Source organism: Diceros bicornis, chromosome 31 (assembly GCF_020826845.1).
Source record: "Diceros bicornis minor isolate mBicDic1 chromosome 31, mDicBic1.mat.cur, whole genome shotgun sequence".
NCBI classification, from domain to species: domain Eukaryota; kingdom Metazoa; phylum Chordata; class Mammalia; order Perissodactyla; family Rhinocerotidae; genus Diceros; species Diceros bicornis.
Genome location: NC_080770.1, coordinates 19,089,359 through 19,111,780, shown reverse-complemented (window position 1 = coordinate 19,111,780; position 22,422 = coordinate 19,089,359). Strand labels below are relative to the sequence as shown.

The 22,422-nt window shown below is 35.1% G+C and overlaps 1 protein-coding gene across 1 annotated transcript; it reads right to left on the bottom strand.

Moving 5' to 3' along the window:
* Positions 1-8,810: 8,810 nt before the first annotated feature.
* LOC131395692 (olfactory receptor 4A47-like) lies at positions 8,811-9,755 on the bottom strand. The gene has a single exon (XM_058527532.1). It carries the CDS (start codon positions 9,738-9,740, stop codon positions 8,811-8,813), a length of 930 nt encoding a protein of 309 aa, XP_058383515.1. The 5' UTR covers positions 9,741-9,755.
* Between the last annotated feature and the right edge of the window lie 12,667 nt (positions 9,756-22,422).

The following is a 22,422-nucleotide window of genomic DNA, read 5'->3' as shown; positions in this document are numbered from 1 at the left end:
GGCAGGAAATTGAAGCACTACCCAAGGGTATAAAAGATGACTTGTTAAAATAAAAGATGTCTTCTCATCATGGATAACAGTCTCAATACTCTAAAGATATAGGCTCTTCTTAAATTAATCTTCTTAAATAAGATTATTTAAGACCTGTTATTACATTCAGTTATTAATAATAACTGAAATTTGTATTGTCACTATCTTAAACTTAATTGTAAACATATTTTAATTTTAAAATTATATAGTCTCTTATTCAAATTCAAATTATTTTAATTTAAACTTCATTTTGAAACATACATATGCAAGACTAGGCATAATTCTGAAAAAAAATAGTAATGAGGGACTGCTAGTCCTATCAGATACCAGAATTTGGGATATATCAAAGCAACTATATCATGTGTCAATTGGTACCTCAATAAAGACATCAACGAAATGGAATCTGGAAATGGATCCTAACACATAGGGGACTTCAGAAGACAGTAGTCAGGATTTGAAATCAATGGCAAAAAATAATCATGCAACTATAAATAGAAGGAAAATTTAGAGCAACTAAAATTCAATTCCTATTTAGCTCCTATATCAAAATAAATTCCAGATGGATCAAAAGTGTCAGAAAATAACAGGGAGAATTCTACTCTGGATAAGGTAATCAGAGAAAGCCTCTCTTAATATATGATGTTTAAGCTGAGATCCAAAGGATAGGAAATTGTTTCCATTGGAAGCACCATTACATGTAGAGTCTCAATGTGGAGAAGAGCTTAGCAAATTCAAGACACTGGAAGGTCTGTATATATGGAGATAATGGGAATGAGAGAGAAGAAAACAAACAAATTGAAAAGGTGAATAGGAACCCTACTCTTCTGTGAAGTACAGAGCTTAGTAAGGAATCTGGATTTTATTTAAAGTCATTTAAAGTGAGAGTAAATAACTGAGATTTTTTTTTTTTAATTTGGGAAATCTCCATCTGAAACATTTCAAAATTAAGACACAGGATTGCTTTTTATAAAAAAACAAAATTGCTCTTTTAAAAGTGCTACCAAATCACATGCAATACTATATTAAGAGCATCAAGAAATATCCCAGCTATTTGTGTTTCTGCTAGAGAACTACGCACAATGCTTACATAGTAGGTGTCCAGTAAAATTTAAATGAATATATCACTAGATCTCTATAGTATCGATAATTTTTCTGCTCACTAACTTACTTGTGGTCCTTTATGTCTCCCTTCTTTCTTACATGTAGGACAAACAGGAACAGGGACAACTATCTACCAGATAAAATAAAACCCTTTACACAAGACTCCGTCCCCAGCTGTAGTGAAAATTGAAAGTGTGTGGCTGCACAAAATCTTTGAATGCACCCAGACATTTTGTGAGTGTCCCAGAGGATGTAGTATCCACTCTCTTGACATAAAATCCAAAGGACTACGTTTTCCTGATCTCCTTGACAATTGCGTGCAGACATGTGACTTGGGTTCTGCCAACCAGGATCATCCATGCAGGTCTTTAAATTGGAATTAGTTATCTGAGGCTGGGTTCTGTCATGGAGTCAACAAAGTCAGATGGGTTCCTAGGTCGGGGCAATGGTGGCACCTTTGCAGTTACTCAGTGCCAGCACGGTCATGGTGTCAGCAGAAGCAGCCTCTCTTTTAGCATGCCAGTCCTGTCAGGTGTGCTTCTGCAAATTGTTCCTTGTCACTCAGACTAGAATATGACTCTAGCCCTTCCAAAGATTCTTTATACTACAATTTCATATAGTAAGTCCCTTCTAATTAATCTCTCTAGCTATGATTCCGTGTCTTCCAATAAGAACCCTGATGTATACCAAACTAATATAAAATTCTCCATTTCAGTTTATCACCAAGGTGGAATGTCATTATTTTCAGAAGCATTCCAGGTAACAAGCTGTCTTTTTACAAATGCATTTATTATAAAGATTGTTACATGGAGACAATGGCAATTTATTGAGTAACGTTTATTTAGCATTCATTCTGTGCCAATCTCTGTTCTAGGTTCTTAGAGATGTGGTAGTGAACAAAACAAGTAGTAGCTCTACTTTTATGGAATTTACACACTAGTTGGAAGACATAAACAATAAACAGATAAATCAGATTGTGAAAATGCTATAAAGAAATTTAATAGAGTTGTTTGACAGACTATAACTCAAGGAGAAAGAGGATGGCTTTACATGGTTGGTTAAGAAATACCTTTCTTAAAAGGTGGCAGTTGGACTGAAGGCTGAGTGATAACAGAAGACAAGCATTATAGGAATAAACAAGAGCTAGTGCAAATGCCCTGGGGCAAGAATCAAGCCATTGGGACTGAAAGGTAAGCACCATGGGAGAGAGTGGTACTGGATAAGTCTAAGTAGATGTGTGTTTGAGTGGGAGCAATTGTGCATAGTCTTATAGGCGATGAAAAGTCCAGTTATATTTTAGTGCAAAGTTGGTTGAACAGATAGCTTTCTTTCTACAAATCAGCTCAGCTCAGCATCTTGAACTAATATTTGCTTAAATACCTATGATGTATTTGTATTTTATGCATATAAGGTTTTATTTAGCTTCATCCTGATTTAATTGGAACTGAATTTATTAAATAAGTTTAAGGTTGTTTGGTGATCTTTGAGACAGAAGAGACAAGAGTAGTTAATGATACTCATCCAAGCAAGATAAAATTTCGCATCACACATACAGAAATATGTCTCTAGTGGTTTTACTGATGACCTTCAGATCATTATCTCTTGTCCATGGACATGGATAGATAAATGCTGTAAATTCTTGCCCTTGGGTCTTTTTTGAACACCCAATCTAAAGTGGTCTCCTACCTTCTGAATCACTCTCTATCACATCATTTTTTTATTTTTTAAGAAATTTTTACTTTCTTTAACTTTTTCATATATGTTTACTTATTTTTGCTTATCTCTCACCACTAGAAAGTGTTTCTTTATTCAGCTATGCCTCATTATCATGATATTTACCATAGGGTTTGAGTGCAAGTTCTGAAACCAAACTACACGCGTTCAAATCCTGCCTTAGGTGTTTACCAGCTCTGTGACCTTGGGTAAGATATTCAAGTTTTCCAAACTTCAGTTATTTATTCTGGAAAAAGGATTAACTGTAGCTATTTCATAAGTCTCTTATGAGGGTTATACAAAGCAATTCTTTCATAGCATGTGCCACATTATAGTGCATAAATAATAGATGTTAATACAATTATAATTATGCCACAACTTTTTTATTTGACTTTAAAATGTTCATTCAGTTATAAGGTTTTCCTTAAACTGATTTTAATTTGGGTGATATGGACATTTTTAAAATAAGTTATTTGGAGTTAATCTCATTTATCTTATACTATTTTATTAGATTGGCTTTCAGACTTCTGAAAGTTTCTCATGGCATTAATATAATATCTACGTATAGTTGAATCATAAAAATAAATCATATAGTTCAAAAAAGTTAGACAAACTTGATATTGATGTAGAAGTGAGGGAGGCAACAAACAGTGACATTAATTAAACACCTACTAAGACCCAGACATTTTCCTCAATGCTTTGCAAACATTATTTTATCTAATGCTTAAAATAACCCTATGAAATAAGTACTACCATTTCATTATACTTAATAATTGAGATTAAAATAAGACTCAGAGATTGGGACTTGCATGCTGTGTTACATTAACTAGTGAGATGGAATACAATCCTAACTCAGTTGATTCTGGACTACCAAACGCTTCCACAACATCTGAAACTCTGCTGCTTACAGAACTTCCAGAGGGTGAATATGACCCTAAGTCTCGATATGCAACTGCTTGCACTTCAAGGAAAAATTATGTTGGCATTTTGGGTTGGGTTAGTCAAACAAGAATCGACCTTTTTTACCTGAGAAGACAAAGACAGGGCAAGATCCACCCCCATCTGGAAGTTGAATTAGTACAAGTCAATTTTTTTTTTTTTTTTGCTTTAAATATTTTATAATATTTTCTATGTGTAGGGCACTGTTATAAGAGCATAACAAATATCAACTCATTTGTGTGGTCCAACAACTTAATGAGATGGGCACTATCATGATTGTTTTTACAGATGAAGAAAATGTGACGCAGAGAGTTTTAAAACATTTCCCAGGTCACATTGAAACACAGGAAATCTGACTCCCTAGCCTTCTCTTAAGCATCGCACCACACTACCCTCTCTAAACAAATATCTTCCTGTATTTTGATAGTTCATATTCTGATTGCCTGCTCTTTTGACCTCAGATTCATAGTAAAATCGCCTTTTGACTACTCAGTAGGAACTTGTCAGGAGAAAATCAGACCCACAAATGGCTCAGCCCTAGAATGTGGAGGCACAGGGCAAATGTAGATTAGAAAACCAGGAGACAGAGGTTTAGCAATGGCCAAGGAAGTTAGATACCATTCCAGTCCCCAAGATCTTCTAAAATGACAGCCAGCTTTCAGAATATTCTTCAAAACAGGAAAATGCAGAGAATCATTCCTTCTAAAGCTCACAAAAATATTAGATTAATGAATATTTCTTTTATAATTTCATAGATTCCAGTAATAAAGAATGTTTTTAATAACTAACAACTATTAAGCCTTCAGTGGTACTAAGAGCTTTACAAGGATTATTTATTCGATCCTGATAATATCTCTATCATTATTCTCTAATTGAATCCTCAAGATGTTGTGTTTTGCCAAAATTCACAGTATAAGTGGAAAAACTAAGTTGTATCTCAGGACTTGCTCACTCAAATAATATGCTGTAATAATTCTAATCATATTTCATATCATATCATATCATGATTAGAAAGATTATAATCATGTCATTCTAACATATAAAACACTATCATCCATGTCTCCAAAATGTTCTTATAAAAATGATAGAGAAAATCTCCTTGCCACAGCAAAGCCATGAGAAAAAGGCTCTCAATGTGAATGACTATTTAAGATAATAATAACAATGAGTTTTAGCCCAAATAATGTGGCAGAATAAATGGTAGACATTCCCTTTGAGGAGAGAAAGAGAAAGAAAGAATCAACCGAGACATGGCAGAAAATTAGAAAGTACAAAAAAAGAATATGGAGAATCTAGACCTACAACATTTCTGTATACCCAGATTTTCGTGTCATAATTGCAAAGACAATGAGCTTGCTTTGCATGATTTATCAAAATTTGAGCATTTCATGATTCTCATAACTTTAGATGTGAAGGATACTTCCCATGAAATGCCTTAATAAGGTGCCTCCAGAGAAAGATGGCAAAAGCATAACAAAAAGGACTTTCTGCTCCTTTGGATTCTGTGTGAGGCCCAAGAGGACAAAGTCAGCCACATTGTTCCCTGGTTCCATCTAGTCTTTGTAAGTGCTAACTTCATATATTAGAAGCACTTGACCTTTTAAACAAGGGGGAAGATTTTTTTTTTTTTTTTTTTGTGAGGAGATCAGCCCTGAGCTAACATCCGCCAATCCTCCTCTTTTTTTGCTGAGGAAGATGGCCCTGGGCTAACATCTGTGCCTATCTTCCTCCACTTTATATGGGACGCCGCCACAGCATGGCTTACCAAGCAGTGCGTCGGTGCGCGCCCGGGATCCGAACCAGCGAACCCCGGGCCGCCGCAGCGGAGCGCGCGCACCTAACCGCTTGTGCCACCGGGCCGGCCCCCAAGGGGGAAGATTTTTAAAGGCATTATAAGTTTAATCTTATATTAATTCATTCAATTAAAAAACTCTGTATGGAGTATATATTTGTGTCAAATGTCATAGACATTGAGATCACCAAGTTGAAAAAAATGGCATCCATAAATGAAAAGCTATCAAGAAAAAAGTACATCAGTGAGTTTAGTGTCTTACTGACAATTACAGTCACCACAATGAGCATGTTGCCCACCACGGTCAAAATGTAAAAGAGCGAAAACATAACCAAAGGACTTTCTGCTCCTTTGGATTCTGTGTGAGGCCCAAGAGGACAAAGTGAGCCACATTATTCCTTGGTTCCATCTAGTCTTTATAGGTGCTGACTTCAGAGATTAGGTTTACCTAGGAAGTTATCATGGTATAAATCACAGCCACAGCTTTATCAATGGAGAAGGTGGTGATTGGGTACAAACATAAACACGCAGGGCACAAAGACTAAGATGACCACAGTGATGTGAGAGACACTGGTGGACAGGGCGTTGCATCCCCCTCCAAGCTATAGGTCCTTAGGCAGCACAGGCTGACCATATAGGAGAAAATCAAGAGGAAATTAATTAACAGGCAGATGAACCCACCAATGGCAGCAACAAAGAGACCAAGGGTATTAGTATCCATGCAGAGATGTTTCAACAAAGGGGTTAAGTCACACATGAATGGTCTATGACATTGGAGCCACAGGCAGGCAGCCAGACTGTGGAGAGGATCTGAATAGTTGCAAGGACAAAGCCTCTGGCTCATGCTACTGAAAAGTGGAAGCCACGTCCCTGTCACTCATGATGGTTTCACAGTACAGGGGTTTACAGATGGCCACATTGTCGTCATTAGCAACCACTGTGGGCAGACGATCTCAGCAGCACCAACAGATGCTCGGAAAAAACTTCAGTCATGCACTTCCTGGAAAAGATGTTGTTTCTTACAGCTAAAGTGTCAGCTAGCATTTTACGCGTCATGGATGAAAAACAGCAGCAATATATAAGGGATAAGTCACACAGACAGGAAATGGAAGCACTGCCCAAGGGTATAAAAGATGACCTGATGAATGAAAAGATCTATTCTGTTCATGGATAACAGTTCTCAATACTCTAAAGATAATAACTCTTCCTAAATTAGTCCCGTTATATTGAATCTTAATGAAAATAATAACTGAAAATTGTTTTGTGACTAAAATATTTTAAATCTTTTTAACTTAATTGTAAACTTACTTTAATTTTAGACATATTATTTTCTTACTTAAATTTAAATTTATTATTTTATTTTAATTTTGAAATATACATGAGAAGACTAGACATAATTCTGGAAAAGAATAGTAATGAGGGACTGCTAGTCCTATTACATATCAAAATGCGTTATATATCAAAGAAATTATATTGTGTGTCGTGTGGTACATGAATAAGGATGTCAACAAAATAGAATAGAATCTTGAATTGGATCCAAATATATATGGGGCTATAGAATATGGTAGACAGGATTTCAAATCAATGGCAAAAAGAGAACTATGCAACTTTGGAAAACAGCTAAAATTTAGAAAACAATTAAAATGTAATCCCTATCTAACTCCTATACCAAAATAAATTTCAGATAGACCAAGAGTTTTAAAATAAGATAAAGAACACATAAATGCTTAAAAAATTAAATGCTAAATAATAATTGAAGAATATTTTGTAAGATTGAAGTGGGCAAAGTCTTTTTACGTATGATACAAAAACCAAAAAGACAAACTAAATACAATATGTAAAGAAAAAAATTTTACATACAAAAGCAGTTTATGTAATATAAATAATTCAAAACCATAACACAAGCCAGAAAAATAATAATTACATATACAATAGTAAAAAGAATCATTTCGGTATAAAATTAACTCTTAAAAATCAGTATGTGAAAGATCAACAATTGAATAAAATAGGTAGAAATATTAATAGACAATTCACAGAAAAAAATACAAATTATAATAAACATGTGAAAAGATACTCAAACGCAATATCAAAAGGATTTTGTTTAAAGTACAAAAAATGAAATAAAATAACTTTAATCAGATTGTCATATGCCATTAATATTTATCAGTTACTGGTTCTTGAGAACGTGGACAAAATTATTCTTACAGATGGTGGGAAGGAGTGCAGCAGTTAGTACAACCTCAAGGATGGCAGCTTGGCAATAACTGTGATTACCAAGATTTTATATACATGTACTATCTGACCATTGATCTGACCAATACATATATACCATTTCTAGGAACTCACACCTGCACATATTCAAGAACATTTATTTATTCCTAAATTATTTAGCATAGAAAAAAGATGAGAAACAACATAAAGAAGGATGCATACATTAATTTTAGTATATATTTATAAGGCAGCATTATACAGAATGAGAAAAACTGAGAGTTAGATCTACATGGACTGGTATGGAAATACCTTCAAGGTGTTGCATAGTAAAAGCAAACGTTTACATACACAGAAAAAACACAAATATATTTGAATACATTTGCATTTGCAAAGATTATTTCCTGATGAATCTTAAGAAACAAATTAAGTGACTGTCTCTGGGGAAGAGGACTGGAGACTACACTGACAGATAAATAGGAAATTTATTCTACACTTTATCCCATTATGGATGGTTTTTATATTTACTGCTTATTATTACCTATTACACTTCAATTTTTCTTTAAAAAGATAGAAATATTACACTAAAAGTGTAGATAATACAACTGAAATTTCATAGACAGTCTATACAGCATTAAATATTTTAAATACTATAATAATAAGAATTAAATGACAAGAATCTAAAAATAACACTGTCTCAGAAAACACTAAAAAGAGAAATACATAAATTGATTAAAAATTAGTGTAACTGTATAAAAATTTCCTCTCTAATTCATTACATATTATCGACTCCTTCTATATAGGCATTACAGTTTTCTAGGTAGAGTGATAAACAAGATATTTTAGACCTTACATTCTAGCAGGTAGGGGAACAGTAAATAATGGCACAATCAGAGTTCCTTCCTAGATTATAATTATCATAAATTCTTTGAAGAAAAGAAAGTCAGCATCAGATTTAAGAAGACTTCTGCATTTCAAGGAAATGGACCCTAATGTCAAATGACTCTGTTCATGGTGGATGATGCACTTATTTACTATAAGGTAGGACATCTCTTCTCCAGAGCTTCTTCACAGCATTTGTCATCTCTGAATTTCTCAGAGTGTAGATTAATGGGTTCAGCATTGGGGTTATGACTGTATAAAACACGCTCAATGATTTGTCAATGGGGAAGGTCTTAGCAGGTCTCACATACTCAAAAATACAGGGAACAAAGAAGAAGACAACCACAGTGATGTGGGAACCACAGGTCTGGAGGGCTTTCCGCCTCCCTTCATGACTAAGGTTCTTTAGAGAGTGCAAGATGACACCATAAGAGATGAGTAAGAGCAGAAACACAATAGTGCAGATCAGTCCTCCATTGGCGGCAACTAAGATGCCAGTGACACAGGTGTCAGTACAGATGAGCTTCAATAAGGGATACATATCACAGAAAAAATGATCAATGACATTGGGACCACAGAATGGGAGCCTATAAATAGTGGAAAGTTGAATTATTGAGTGCAGGAAACCTCCAATCCAACACATTACTAGCAGCACGATACATACCCACTGTCTCATGATAACCAAATAATGCAAGGGCTTACAGATGGCCACATAGCGATCATAGGCCATCACCAACAGAATAAACACCCCTGATCCACTGGAAAAGTGCTCTGTAAAGAGCTGGGTCATACAAGACTGGAAGGATATAGTATTTTCCCCAAAGAACAAGTCTGAAATCAGTCTGGGGGTAATGGAAGAGGAATAAATGACATCCATAATTGATAGGCTAGCAAGAAAAAAGTACATTGGGGAGTCCAGGGTCTTACTGAAAGTTACAGTCACAACAATGAGCATGTTGCCCACCAGGGTCAAAATGTAGAAGAGCAAGAACGTAACAAAAAGGACTTTCTGCTCCTTCAGATTCTGTGTGAGGCCCAAGAGGACAAAGTAAGTCACATTGTTCCTTGATTCCATCTAATCTTTATAGGTTCTGACTTCAGATATTAGAAGTACTTTACCTGCAAAGCAAGGGGGAAAATTTTAAATGTACTGTAAGTTTAATATTTTATTTATTCGTTCAATTATTAGAACGTGTACAGAGTTTCTGTTTGTGTCAACTGTGTCATACCCACTGCAATTATGAAGTTAAAGAAGGCATAGTTGTCTACCCTCAGTGATCTGATATATATGGAGGGATCAGTCTATTCTAGGCCAATGTAATAAGTGCCATTATAAAAATATACACACAATGCTAAGTGTCACAGTGTAGGAATACATCAATCACACTGGTAACAGAGACGGCTTCCCAGAGGAAGGAATGTTTTAGCTGAGTTTTAAAGGAAAAATGAAAGAACAAAAGAAAATGAGAAGGGAATTCCATGAAAAGTTGCACCATTCATAAAGTCACAGAAGTATAATACTTGAGACCCATTTAAAGTAATTTATATATTCAAAGCGAGTAGATCAAATTATGAATGCAAGGGCACTGTCCTGGATTGTCTCAGATCTCATTGAGACTGCTTTCTTAGGGTCTTTAGATGGATAATTCACTTTTCTGTGACCAATAAATTCTGAATCATTTCAATTTTGTGTCTCAGCCCCTATCTCTCCCCTAATTTTCAAATGTTTATTTGCAATATCTCCAATTTTAGACATCTCTAACTGGATGCCAATTTAGTATTATAAACTAAATTTTAAATTTTCCCTAATAAACATAGATGTTCCTCATCTCATTAAATGGTACTTCCTTCCATGAAATTGTTCAGACCACAAATCTCACAGTGTCCTTCACTCCTTTATTGTTCTCATATTACTTATTGATGCCTTTAAAAGTCCTCTTGACACTACTTTCTAATATGTCACAAATTGGATCATTTCCCAACCCTGGTTTTCTCCCTAGCCCACTGCAATAACCTACTGCCAAAGTTCTCCACGTTCCTTCTACCCTCCAACAATTTCTTCTCCTTAAGCTGTGCAAAGGGTCCTTTTTAAAAATCATTTTGTGACTGTATCAATCCACTGCTCAAAACTCCTATAGTGGATTTCCATCACATACTAACAATTTAATGTATCACATTTAATACTTACAGTAACAGAAACTGTAATCCCATTTCATAGTTGAAGAAACTGAGGCTCAGAACATCTTATTAATTTTCTCAAGGTCACACATTTTTAAATGATAAAACTAGAATTGTACTCTTTGCTTTATTTCAAAGTGATTTAATTTCTTACATAATGAAGAAATTCACACAATTGTGAAGCCTGGTTAACAATATTTGCAGTTGTCTTACCTTGTGCAGGCTTGTTCACAATCTGAAGGAAGAATTTTTAACACGTTCATGGGGACCTGGAATTCTTTGTTCATCAGTACGAGAACAGAGGACACAAAGCTGCATTACGACTTGAGGATATATTTCATCTCATTTAGCTATCTGACCATTTTCTCCAAGGAGTTGTCTGATTATTTAAAAGATTGTTTCAACTTGCACAGAAGACTATTTCATATGATTTCCATGGTGCACATAGAAAAACAAAAATTTGCCATGTTAGGCTAATTCATCAAAAAGGCAAGCAAATCTTAATTTTACATAAGAATAGCTATCAGCCATTACCCAGGGAAGTTTTTCTGGAGTAACTTCTTTCCTACTATCTTCAAAATAGAAAAGTACTATTCAATTGTTTAGTCCTTGTCTTTCTATCATGTTGCTATGGCCAGTCTATTCAAACCAAGATTCTGAGAGAAATTCTTGTGCTTTTTTTAATGTCATGCTTTAAGCCCAACAAAGGACCTGCTGAAAATTTTATATCAATTCTTAGGATGATAGCATCTTCTTCCCAAAAGGGACAAAAGTCATTGGACATTTTACCCCTTCCAACCACATTCATCATTGAGTCCTGGAATTGGCATATGTCCAAGACTAATTTTTGCTTAATTAAACTCACTGGGATTTGCCACAAAATTTAAAAGAATATATGTATGTAAAGGTACTACCAGGCCAAATCACACAATTAGGATCAGAATGATGTAACATGGAGGAAAAAAAGCTTTAGAACTATTATGAGACTATTGCCAGTCAAGAATAAAATATCAGCCCAGTCATTTTTTTCCATGAAGATTAATTTATCAAGTATTTCCTCACTTGTCATAGCAAATTTTTCTTTCCTTTTATATAATATTCAATTTATTTTGCCTTGAAGTGTGATAACATTTTAAAATTTTTGTCACCAATTAAGATGTAATAACATTATTTACCAGTTATCAGTTATTATAATAATTATTCTTTATTTTTAAAAAATTAAGAGCACCTATTTTATGCCACTGTCAACTTAAAAGCAAATTCACCTCTTATTTTTACCCTCAAAATGAGCTTATTTCATAACAGCCAAAAGAATTGCAATTTGGGATGTGCATGCTATGGAGGACCAAAGGCAAATCTGGAAAACAAAGGAGGAGAGTTTGCTTTTATAGAGAAAAAGGGGGAGTAGGGAGGGGCTGTTCCAAAACGAAGTTCCTGAGGGAAGGTAACAGTCCAGGGAGGCTATGGATTTTCGTTTGCTGAGCTGCGGCATTTCTTAATGGCTGGATTGTTGCCAGGTGGGGAGAAGAATCTTCCCTGAGTAGTGAAGTAGTTTAACTTCCTGTTGAAGATGCTAGCACAGGTCTCTTCCTATTTCGAGTAATTGAGAATGTTTGATAGGGTGTAAGAGTTCCCTCTACAGGCTTCAAATTTAGTTGCAGTTTCTTTTACACCAGGAACTGTGCTATGAGTGAGGACACAGCAATTAGTAAAGCAGAAAAAAAATTATGTAAAAGTCCTTCCTGTAGGGAACTTAATGTTCTTATGAGAGTCAGATGATAAATAAGGGGACAGATTAATAAAGTAATTATTGTCTTATTCAGTGCTTATTAGACAGCAAGCAGGGTACTGTGACAGAACATAGAGGGAGAATCGTATTACGTGTAAAGTTATCAGAGAAGGCCTTTCTTAAATGGTGATGTTTAGCTGAGCTCCAAAGGATAGGAAGTTGCTACCATTGGAAGCACTGCTACACATAGTAATATCAAAGAAAAATTAATTAAGTAAAATTATCTCACCTCACAGAGGACATAATCCCTATGAGGAAAACTAAAAATTTCACAGGAATTTTTATTTCAGTACCATGCTGAAAAGGAGTGGTGAGAATGATCACCCTTTTCTTGTTCCTGATTTTAGTGGGAAACATTTCAGCTTTTCACTGTTGAATATTATGTTAGCTGGGTATTTGTCCTGTATGGCATTTATTATGTTGAGGTTTATTCCTTCTATATCCAATTTCTTGAGTGCTTTTTATCATAAAAGATTGTTGGATTTCTATAGTATATATGAACGACCCAAAGAGGAAATTAGGAAAATAATTCCATTTACAACAGCATCAAAAAGAATAAAATACTTAAGAATTAAATTAACCAATGAGGCAAAAGGCTTCATTTGAACTGAAAACTGCAAAATGTTGCTGAACTATGTTATAGAAGACTGAAATGAATGGAAAGACATTCATGGATTGGAAGATTTAATATTATTAAGATGTCAAACTACCTAATGTAATCTACAGATTCACTGAAATCCAAATTAAGTCTCAAAAGTTTTTGTAGAAATAGAAAAATCCATCCTAAAATTCACATGGCATCTCAAGGGACTCTAATAGCCAAAATATGTTGAAAAAGAAAAACAAATTTGGAGGTCTCACACTTCCTGATTATAAAACTTACTACAAAGCTGTGGTAATCAAACCAGTGTGGTATTGGCATAAAGAAAGACATATAGGGGCCAGCCTGTGGCTGAGCAGTTATGTGTGCGACCTCCGCTGCTGGCGGCCCAGGTTTGGTTATGGACACACACCAATGCACTGCTTGTCTGGCCATGCTGAGGCGGTGTCCCACATACAGCAACTAGAAGGATGTGCAACTATGACATACAACTATCTACTGGGGCTTTGGGGAGAAAAGGGGAAAAAAAGGAGGAGGATTGGCAATAGATGTTAGCTCAGGGCCAGTCTTCCTCAGCAAAAAGAGGAGGATTAGCATGGATGTTAGCTCAGGGCTGATCTTCCTCATACACACACAAAAAAAGACATATAGACTAATGGAATAAAATAGATATAAACTTTTGTGTATGTTTTCATATGATTTCCGACATGGGTTCCAAGAGCATTCTTTGGGGAAAGTACGCCTATTGAATAAATAGTGTTGTGAAAACTGGATATCCACAAGCAAATGAATGAAATTGAACCCTGAATTTACAACATATACAATATTAACACAAAATAGATCAAAGACCTAAAATACTAGCTAAAACTAGAAAACTTTTAGAAGAAAATATAGAGGACATTCTGGATTGGGCAATGATTTCTTGGGTATGACACCAAAAGCACAGGCGAGAAATGAAAAAAATTGATACTTTATCAGAATTAAGAACTTTTGTGAATCAAATGACACTATAACATAATGAAAAGGCAACCCATGGAATGAGAGAAAAGATTTGCAAGCAGGGCCAGCCTGGTGGTGTTAAGTTCACATGCTGTGCTTCGGCGGCCCGGGACTCACAGGTTTGGATCCCAGGCATGGACCTACACTTTACTCAGCAACCCATGCTGTGGCAGTGCCCCACTTACAAAACAGAGGAAGATTGGCACAGATGTTTGCTCAGTGACAATCTTCCTCATGCAAAAAGAAGAAGATTGGCAACAGATGTCAGGGCCAGTCTTCCTCACCAAAGAGAAAACAAACAAACAAGATTTGCAAACAATATATCCGATAAAGTATTAATATGCAGAACCTCTTAAGAATGTCTACATCTCAACAACAACAAAACAAATAACCAATCAATTAAAGATGAACAAAGGATTTGAATAAACATTTCTCCAAAGAAGATATATAAATGACCAGTAAGCACATGAAAAAATGCTCAACCTCACTAATCACAAGGGAATTGCAATTCAAAAACATAATGAAGTACCATTTCACATCCATTAGGATAGCTATTATAAAATGAGAAAAACAAAAACTAACACATGTAGGAGAGAATGTGGAGTATTTGAACAATTGTGCACTCCTGGTGGGAATGTACAATGATGCAATTGCTAGGGAAATGTTATGGTTGTTCCTCAAAAAATTAAATAAAGAATTATCAAATGATTCAGCAGTTCCACCTTTGTGTATATATCCAAAATAATGGAAAGCAGTGATTCAAATACTCTGCTATTTCTACACCCATGTTCATGACAGTATTATTCACAATAGTCAGAAACCCAATTGTCTACTGGCATAAATGTATAAACAAAATGAGGTATATGCATACAACAGAATATTATTAAGCCTTAAAAAGGAAGGAGATCTTGACAGGATTAAACAGATTAACTACAATACATTATCCTAAGTCAAATAAGGCAGTCAAAAAAGCACAAAGATTGTATGATTTCACTTACATGAGGTACTTAAAGTAGTAGTCAACTTTACAGAAAGAAAGTAGCACGTTGGTTGCCTGGGGCTCAGAAATGAGGTATGTGGAACTATTGTTGCGTGGGTGTGAAGATTCAGTTTGGTAGATGAAAAACATCTGGAGATGGATGGTGGTAATGTTTGCATAACAATGTGAATTAACTTACTGCCACTCAAGTGGACACTTAAAATGGTTAAAGTTGTAAATTTTGTTATGTATATTTTACCATAATTTAAAAAATAAATTTGAAAACGAGGATGACTTCATTAATATGCTCCTGAAGTGAACATAATAGCTCAAAGTATATGCAAAGATCATTGGCTTCAGATACACCTGGGAAATTTGTTTAAAATGTAGATATGTCAGTCCAACAACAAAACTACCAAGTTAAATTTCTACTGCTGTGTCCTAGGAATCTGCATTTTACAAGAATGCTAACTAATTCTGACAAAACATAGCCACAGCTTTATCAACGGAGAAGTGTTTGGTGCAAATATATAAATAAGCAGTGCACAAAGACTACGCCGACCTCAGTGATTTGAGAGACACAGGTAGAGAGGGCTTTGCATCTCCCTTTCAACTATATATCCTCAGATAGTACAAGACGATTACATCAGAAACCATCAAGAGGAGAAGAATTAACAGGAGGATGAACCCACTGTTGGCAGTTACAAAGAGACCAAGGGTACGAGTGTCCACGCAGATGAGGTTCAACAAAGGGTTTAAGTCACACATGAATGGTCTATGACATTGGAGCCACAGACAGGCAGACAGATTGTGAAGAGCGTCTGAATGGCTGCAAGGACAAAGATTCTGGCTCATGCCACTTGAGAGAGGAAGCCACATCCCAGTCACTCATGATCACTTCATAGTACAGGGGTTTGCAGATGGCCACATAGTGATCGCTGGCAACCACCATGGGCAGAATGACATCACAGGAACAAAAGATGTTCAGCAAAGACTAGAGTCATTCATTTCCTGAAAGAGATGGTTTTCTTAAAGCAAAAGTATCAGCTACCATTTTAGGGGTCATGGATGAGGAACAGCAGCTATCTCTAATGGATAAGTAACACAGCCAGAAATGGAAGCACTACCCATGGGTCTAGAAGATGACCTGATGAATGAAAAGATCTATTCTGTTCATGGATAACAGTTCTCAATACTCTAAAGATATAAACTCTTCCAAAATTAATCTTGTTAAATTGAATTTTATTGAACATGATAACTGGTTTGTTTTCTCAGTAAACTATCTTAAACTTCTTTTAACTTAATTGTAAACATTTTAAGTTTAAACCAATATTTTTTATCTTATTTAAATTTATTTTATTTTAAACATAATTTTGAAACATACATATCCAAGACTAGGCATTATGCTAAAAAGAATAGTAATTAGGGACTGCTAGTCCTATCACATATCAAAATGTGTTATATATCAAAGTGATTATATTGCGTGTCAATGGTACCTGCATATAGAGATCAATGAAACAGAGTCCTCGGTTGGATGTTAATATATATGAGACTACAGAATACAGTACTCAGGAATTCAAATCAATGGCAAAGATAATTTTGCAATTATTGAAAAAACAACCAAAATTTAGAAAAAGAACTAAAATTCAATCCCTATTTAACTCCTATATCAAAATAAATTCCATATAGATCTAAGGTGACAGAAAATAAGAGGGAGAAGACTACTATGGATAACATAATCAGAGAAGGCATTTCTTAAAGGTGATGTGTAAGCTGAGATCCAAAGAATAGGCAGTTGCTTCCATTGGAAGCACTGTTATGTGTAGAGTTTCCATGTTGAAAAGAGCTTAGCAAGTTCAAGACACTGAAAGGTCAGTATACAAATGGAGGATATAGGGAAGGGAGAGAAGAAGAGAAGCTGAAATTGAAGAGATGAATAGGAACCATACTCTTCAGGGCAGTGTAGAGCTTAGTAAGGAATTTAGATTTTATTTAAAAGTCCTTTAAAGTTAGAGGAAATAACTTAGACAAGATTTTTTTTTAATTCCTCCATCTAAAATATTTCAAAATTAAGATAGAAGAGATTTTTAAAAATTACTACCAAATCATATAGTGTACAATAGGGAAGGTGAAGAAATATCCCAGTCACTTGTGTTTCCTGTTGAGCACTAAGCACAATGCTTAGAGAGTAGGTGTTCAGTAAAAACTAACTGAATATATCAATAGCTCTCTCTAGTATCAATAATTTTTCTGCTCACTAACTTACTTGTGGTCCCTTATGTCTCCCTTCTTTCTTATGTGTGGGGCGAACAGAAACAGGGACAACTATCTATCAGATAAAATAAAACACTTTACACAAGACTCCATCCCCAGCTGTACTGAAAATCGAAGGTGTGTCGCTGCCCAAAATTTTGAATGCACCCAGACATTTTGTTAGTTTCCCAGAGAATGTAGTATCCACTTTCCTGACATAAAATCCAAAGGACTACATTTTCCGGATCTCCTTGACAATTGAGTGCAGATATGTGACTTGGGTTCTGCCAACCAGGATCAACTGTGCAAGTCCTTGAATTGGAAATTAGTTATCTGAGGCTGGGTTCTTGTATGATTCAATGGAGTCAGAGTGGTTCCTAGGTCAGAGCAGTGTTGGCACTTTTAGTTAACCAGCGCCAGCATGGTCATGGTGTCAGCAGAGGCAGCATCTCCTGTAGCATGCCAGTCCTGTCAGGTGTGCTTCTGCAAGTTGTTCCTTGACACTCAGCCTAGAATCTGTGACTCCAGCCCTTCCAAAGATTCTTTGTGCTATAATTTCATAGAGTAGGTCCCTTCCAATTAATTTCTCCAGATATGATTCTGTCTGTTAAGATAAGTACCCTGACATATACTAAACTAATCTAAATTTCTCCATTTCAATTTATCACCAAGGTGAAATATCATCAATTTCAAAAGCATTCCAGGTAATAAGGCTTCTTTTCACAAATGCATTTATTCTAAAGAGTATTACATGGAGATGATGGCAATTTATCGAGCAAATGTTTATTTAGCATTCACTCTGTGCCAATCTCTTTTCTAGGTTCTTAGAGATTTGGTAATAAACACAAGTGATGTCTCTACTTTTATGGAGATTACATTCCAGTTGGAAGAGAAAAACAATAAACAGATAAATCAGATGGTGAAAATCTTGTAGGAAAATTAACACAGTTGTTTGATAGACAGTAACTCAAGGAGAAAGAAGATGACTTTACATGGATGGTTAAGAAAGACTGCTCTTAGAACGTGGCAGCTGGACTAAAGACTATGAACAGTTATGTGGACCTTTAGAAGACAAGCATTTTGGCAATAAACAAGAGCTAGTGCAAACACGCTAGAGCAAGAATGAAGCCATTGGGACTCAAACATAGCAACATGAGAGAGAGTGGTACTGGATAATGTTAAGGAGATGTATGTTTGAGTGAGGGGCAATTGTGCATAGTCTTGTAGGCTATGAAAGGGCCAGTTATATTTTAGTATAAATTTGGTTAAACAGATAGCTTTATTTCTACCAATCAGCTTAGCTCAGCATTTTGAGGTACTGTTTCCTTGAATATATATCATATAAAAAGATGATAGAGAGAGAGAGACAGGATAGATAGATAGATAGATAGATAGATAGATAGATAGATAGATAGATTATAGATAGAAAAATATAGATATGTAATTTTTTATTTAACTTCATTCTGATTTTAGTTAGACCTGAATTCATCATAAATTTAAAGTTCGTTGGGGACCATTGAGTCAGAAGAGACAAGAGTAATTCATGATACTCAGCCAGGTCAGATAAAATTCCCCTTCCCACATGCAGAAATTCCTGTCCAGTGGTTTTACTCATGACCTTCATCTAATTGTCTCTCATCCCTGGACATAGATAAATGCTGTAAATTCTTGCTCTTGGGTCTTCTTTGAACTCCCAACCTATAGAGGTTTCCTGCTTTCTGAATCATTCTCTATCACATCACTCCTTTAGTATTTAAGAACTCTTTATACTCTTTATCGTTTTTATATGTGTTTACTTATTTATTGCTTATCTCACACCAGTAGAAAGTGTTTCTTTATTCAGGTATGTGTCATTAATATGATATTTACCATACTGTTTAAGAGTGCAAGTTCTGAAACAAAGCTTCGTGGGTTCAAATTCTACCTTACGCAATTGACAACTCTGTCACCTTGGGTAAGTGATTTAAGTCTTCCAAACTTCAGTTAATTATTTCTGGAAAACAGGAATAATTGTAGCTATTTCATAAGTTTCTGATGAAGATTGAACAAAGCAATGCTTTCATAGTATGTGCCACATTACAGTACATAAATAATAGCCTTTAACACAATTATAATAATGCCACATCTTTCTTATTTGCCATTAAAAAAGCTCATTCAATTATGACATTTTCCTCAACCTAATTTAAATTTTCATGACATTGACATTTTTAAAGTAAATTATTCAGAGTTAATCTCATCCATCTTACATTAATTTTATTTGGTATACTTTCAGGTTTGTGAAAGTTCTCATGGTCTCTAATATAAAATCTACATAGAATTGAATCACAAAAATAAATCATAGAGTTCAAACAAGTCAGACAAATTGGATACTGATGTAGAAGTAAGGGAGGCAACAAATACAGAGACGTTAATTAAGCACCTACTGGGCACCAGACATTGTCCTGGATGCTTTTCATATGTTATCTCTTCTAATGCTTAAAATAACCTTATGAACTAAGTACTACCATTCCATTATATTTAATATCTGAGATTAAACTAAGACTCTGAGTTTGAGACATGCATGCAGTGTTACCTTAACTAGTGAGATGGAATAAGATCCTAATTCAGTTGGCTCCAGACTACCAAACGCTTCCACATTATCTGAAACTGCTGCTTGCAGGACTTCCGGAGGCTGAATAATGACCCTAAAAGTCAACAAACAACTTCTTGAACTTCAATGAAAAATTATGTTGGTCATAATTTGGGTTGAGTTGGTCATAGAAGAAGGTACTTTTTTCACCTAAGAAGACAAAGATGGGCTAGATCCACAGAGGTCCTGACCCAGTCAGAATGAAGCTCTGTTAGTTCAAGAATAGACATCAGCCCAAATCTGACCCAACTTCCAACTGAGTCAGTAGGAGCCAATATTTTTCGCTCTTAAAAACACTTTTATAATGTTTTCTACATGTCAGTCACGGTCACAAGCACTCAAATATTAAAACATTTTTGTGGGCCAACACTTTGTAAGATAGATACTGTCATTACTGTTTACATAGATAAAGAAAATGTGCCATAGAGAGTTTTAAAAAATTTCCCAGGTCACGTTCAAACTCAGGAAATCTGACTCCAGAGCCTTCTCTTAACCACTGCACCATACTGCTTTCTCTAAAAACTATCTCCCTTTATTTTGTCCATTCACATTCTGGTTGCCTGCTCTGTTGACCTCAGATTCATAATAAAATGACCCTTTGACCACTCAAAAAGGACTCTTTAGGAAAAAATCAGACCCACAAATGCATCAGCCCCAAGAACATGGAGGCACAGGGCAAATGTAGATTAGAAAACCAGGAGACAGAGGTTCAGTAATGGCCAAGGAGTTTGGAAACCATTCTAGTCCCCAAAAGCTTCTAGAATGGCAGTCAGCTGTCAGAATATTCTTCACAACAGGAAGATGTGGAGTATCACTCCTCCTAAAGCTTACAAAAAGTTTAGATTAATGAATATATCTATTATAATTTCAGAGACCCCAGTAGTAAAGAATATTCACAATAACTAACATCTATTAAGCTTTCCGTGGTAATAAGAGCTTTATGAGGATTATTTATTTGATCCTGATAATTTCTCTATCCTTACTTTTTAATTGAATCCTTAAGATGTGTTTTGCCAAAATTCATACTACAAGTATAAAAATTAAGTTTTATCTCAGGACTGTCTTACTCAGACAATATGCTCTAAACCATTCTAATATGCTAAATCTTATCATACACTTCTCTGACATACGCTTACAAAAGTGATACAGAAAATCTCCTTCAAAGAGCAAAACCATGAGAAAAGGGCTCTCAATGTGAATGACTAGTTAAGGAAACATAACAATGAGTTTTAGTCAAAATAATGTGTCAAGAATAAATGGAGGACCTTCCTTTGGGGACAGAAAGAGAAAGAAATTATCAGCCCAGATGTGGCAGAAGATTAGGAAGAGCAAAAAAAGAGTAAGGAGAATATAGACCTAAAACATCACTACATACCCAGATGTTTTGTTTTGTAATTGTGAGCTTCCTTTGCTTAATTTATCAAAATTTGAGCATTTCATGATTCCCATAAGTTTAGCTGTGAAGGATGCTTCCCAGGAAATGTCTGAATAAGTTGCCTCCAGAGAAAGTGGCAAATGAGGATGTTCCAGGCCTTGGATTCCCCACACAAACATGAAGAAAACAACTAAACTGACTAAAGTAACCTGATAAGTGCTTGAGAAACTAGTCAAAAATATACGGCAACCAAATAAATGTCCAACCAATAAAAAGCTGCATACATATTGTCAGGATTATATGATATGATTTATGGCAAAGATTATTGCTTGAAGAATCTGAGAAACAGAGAAGGGTGACTGCATCTAAAGAAGAACTGGGAGACTCTGGTGAAGGATGGGTAGGAGGTTTACTCTACACTTTTACCATTCTGTATGAATTCTATTTTTAATATGCAATCTATCTTCTCTATTACACTTTCAATTTTTTATTTATAAAAATAAAAGGATGGTACTAAAAGTTTCATATGCAATGCAAATGAAATTGACTAAATAGATAGTCTATATAACATTAAATATTTTAACTATTACAATAAAAAGAAGATAAAAGACAAGAATCTGACTAAAAATAAAACTACGAATGAGAAATAAAGTAATAAAAGTAAATGCAGTAATTAATTAAAAATTAGTGTAACTGTGTAGCTATTTCATTCACTAATTCATTAAATATTATTCATTGAATCCCTACTGTACATACGTTTTACCTTTCTAGCTACAGTGATAAACAAGACATCATAGAGATTACATTATAGCAGGGAAACTGTCATTAATATTACAAACATATAGTTCATTCTTTAATTATAATTACCATAAATCCTTTGGAGAAAAGAAAAGTTTTCATCAGATTTAAGAACTTCTACAGGCAAGGAGGTTGGCTGTAATGCCAAATGATTCT

Bases quoted from the DNA above. Each gene is read 5' to 3' on its own strand.
- LOC131395692 (XM_058527532.1), bottom strand. From the start codon at position 9,740: ATGGAATCAAGGAACAATGTGACTTACTTTGTCCTCTTGGGCCTCACA.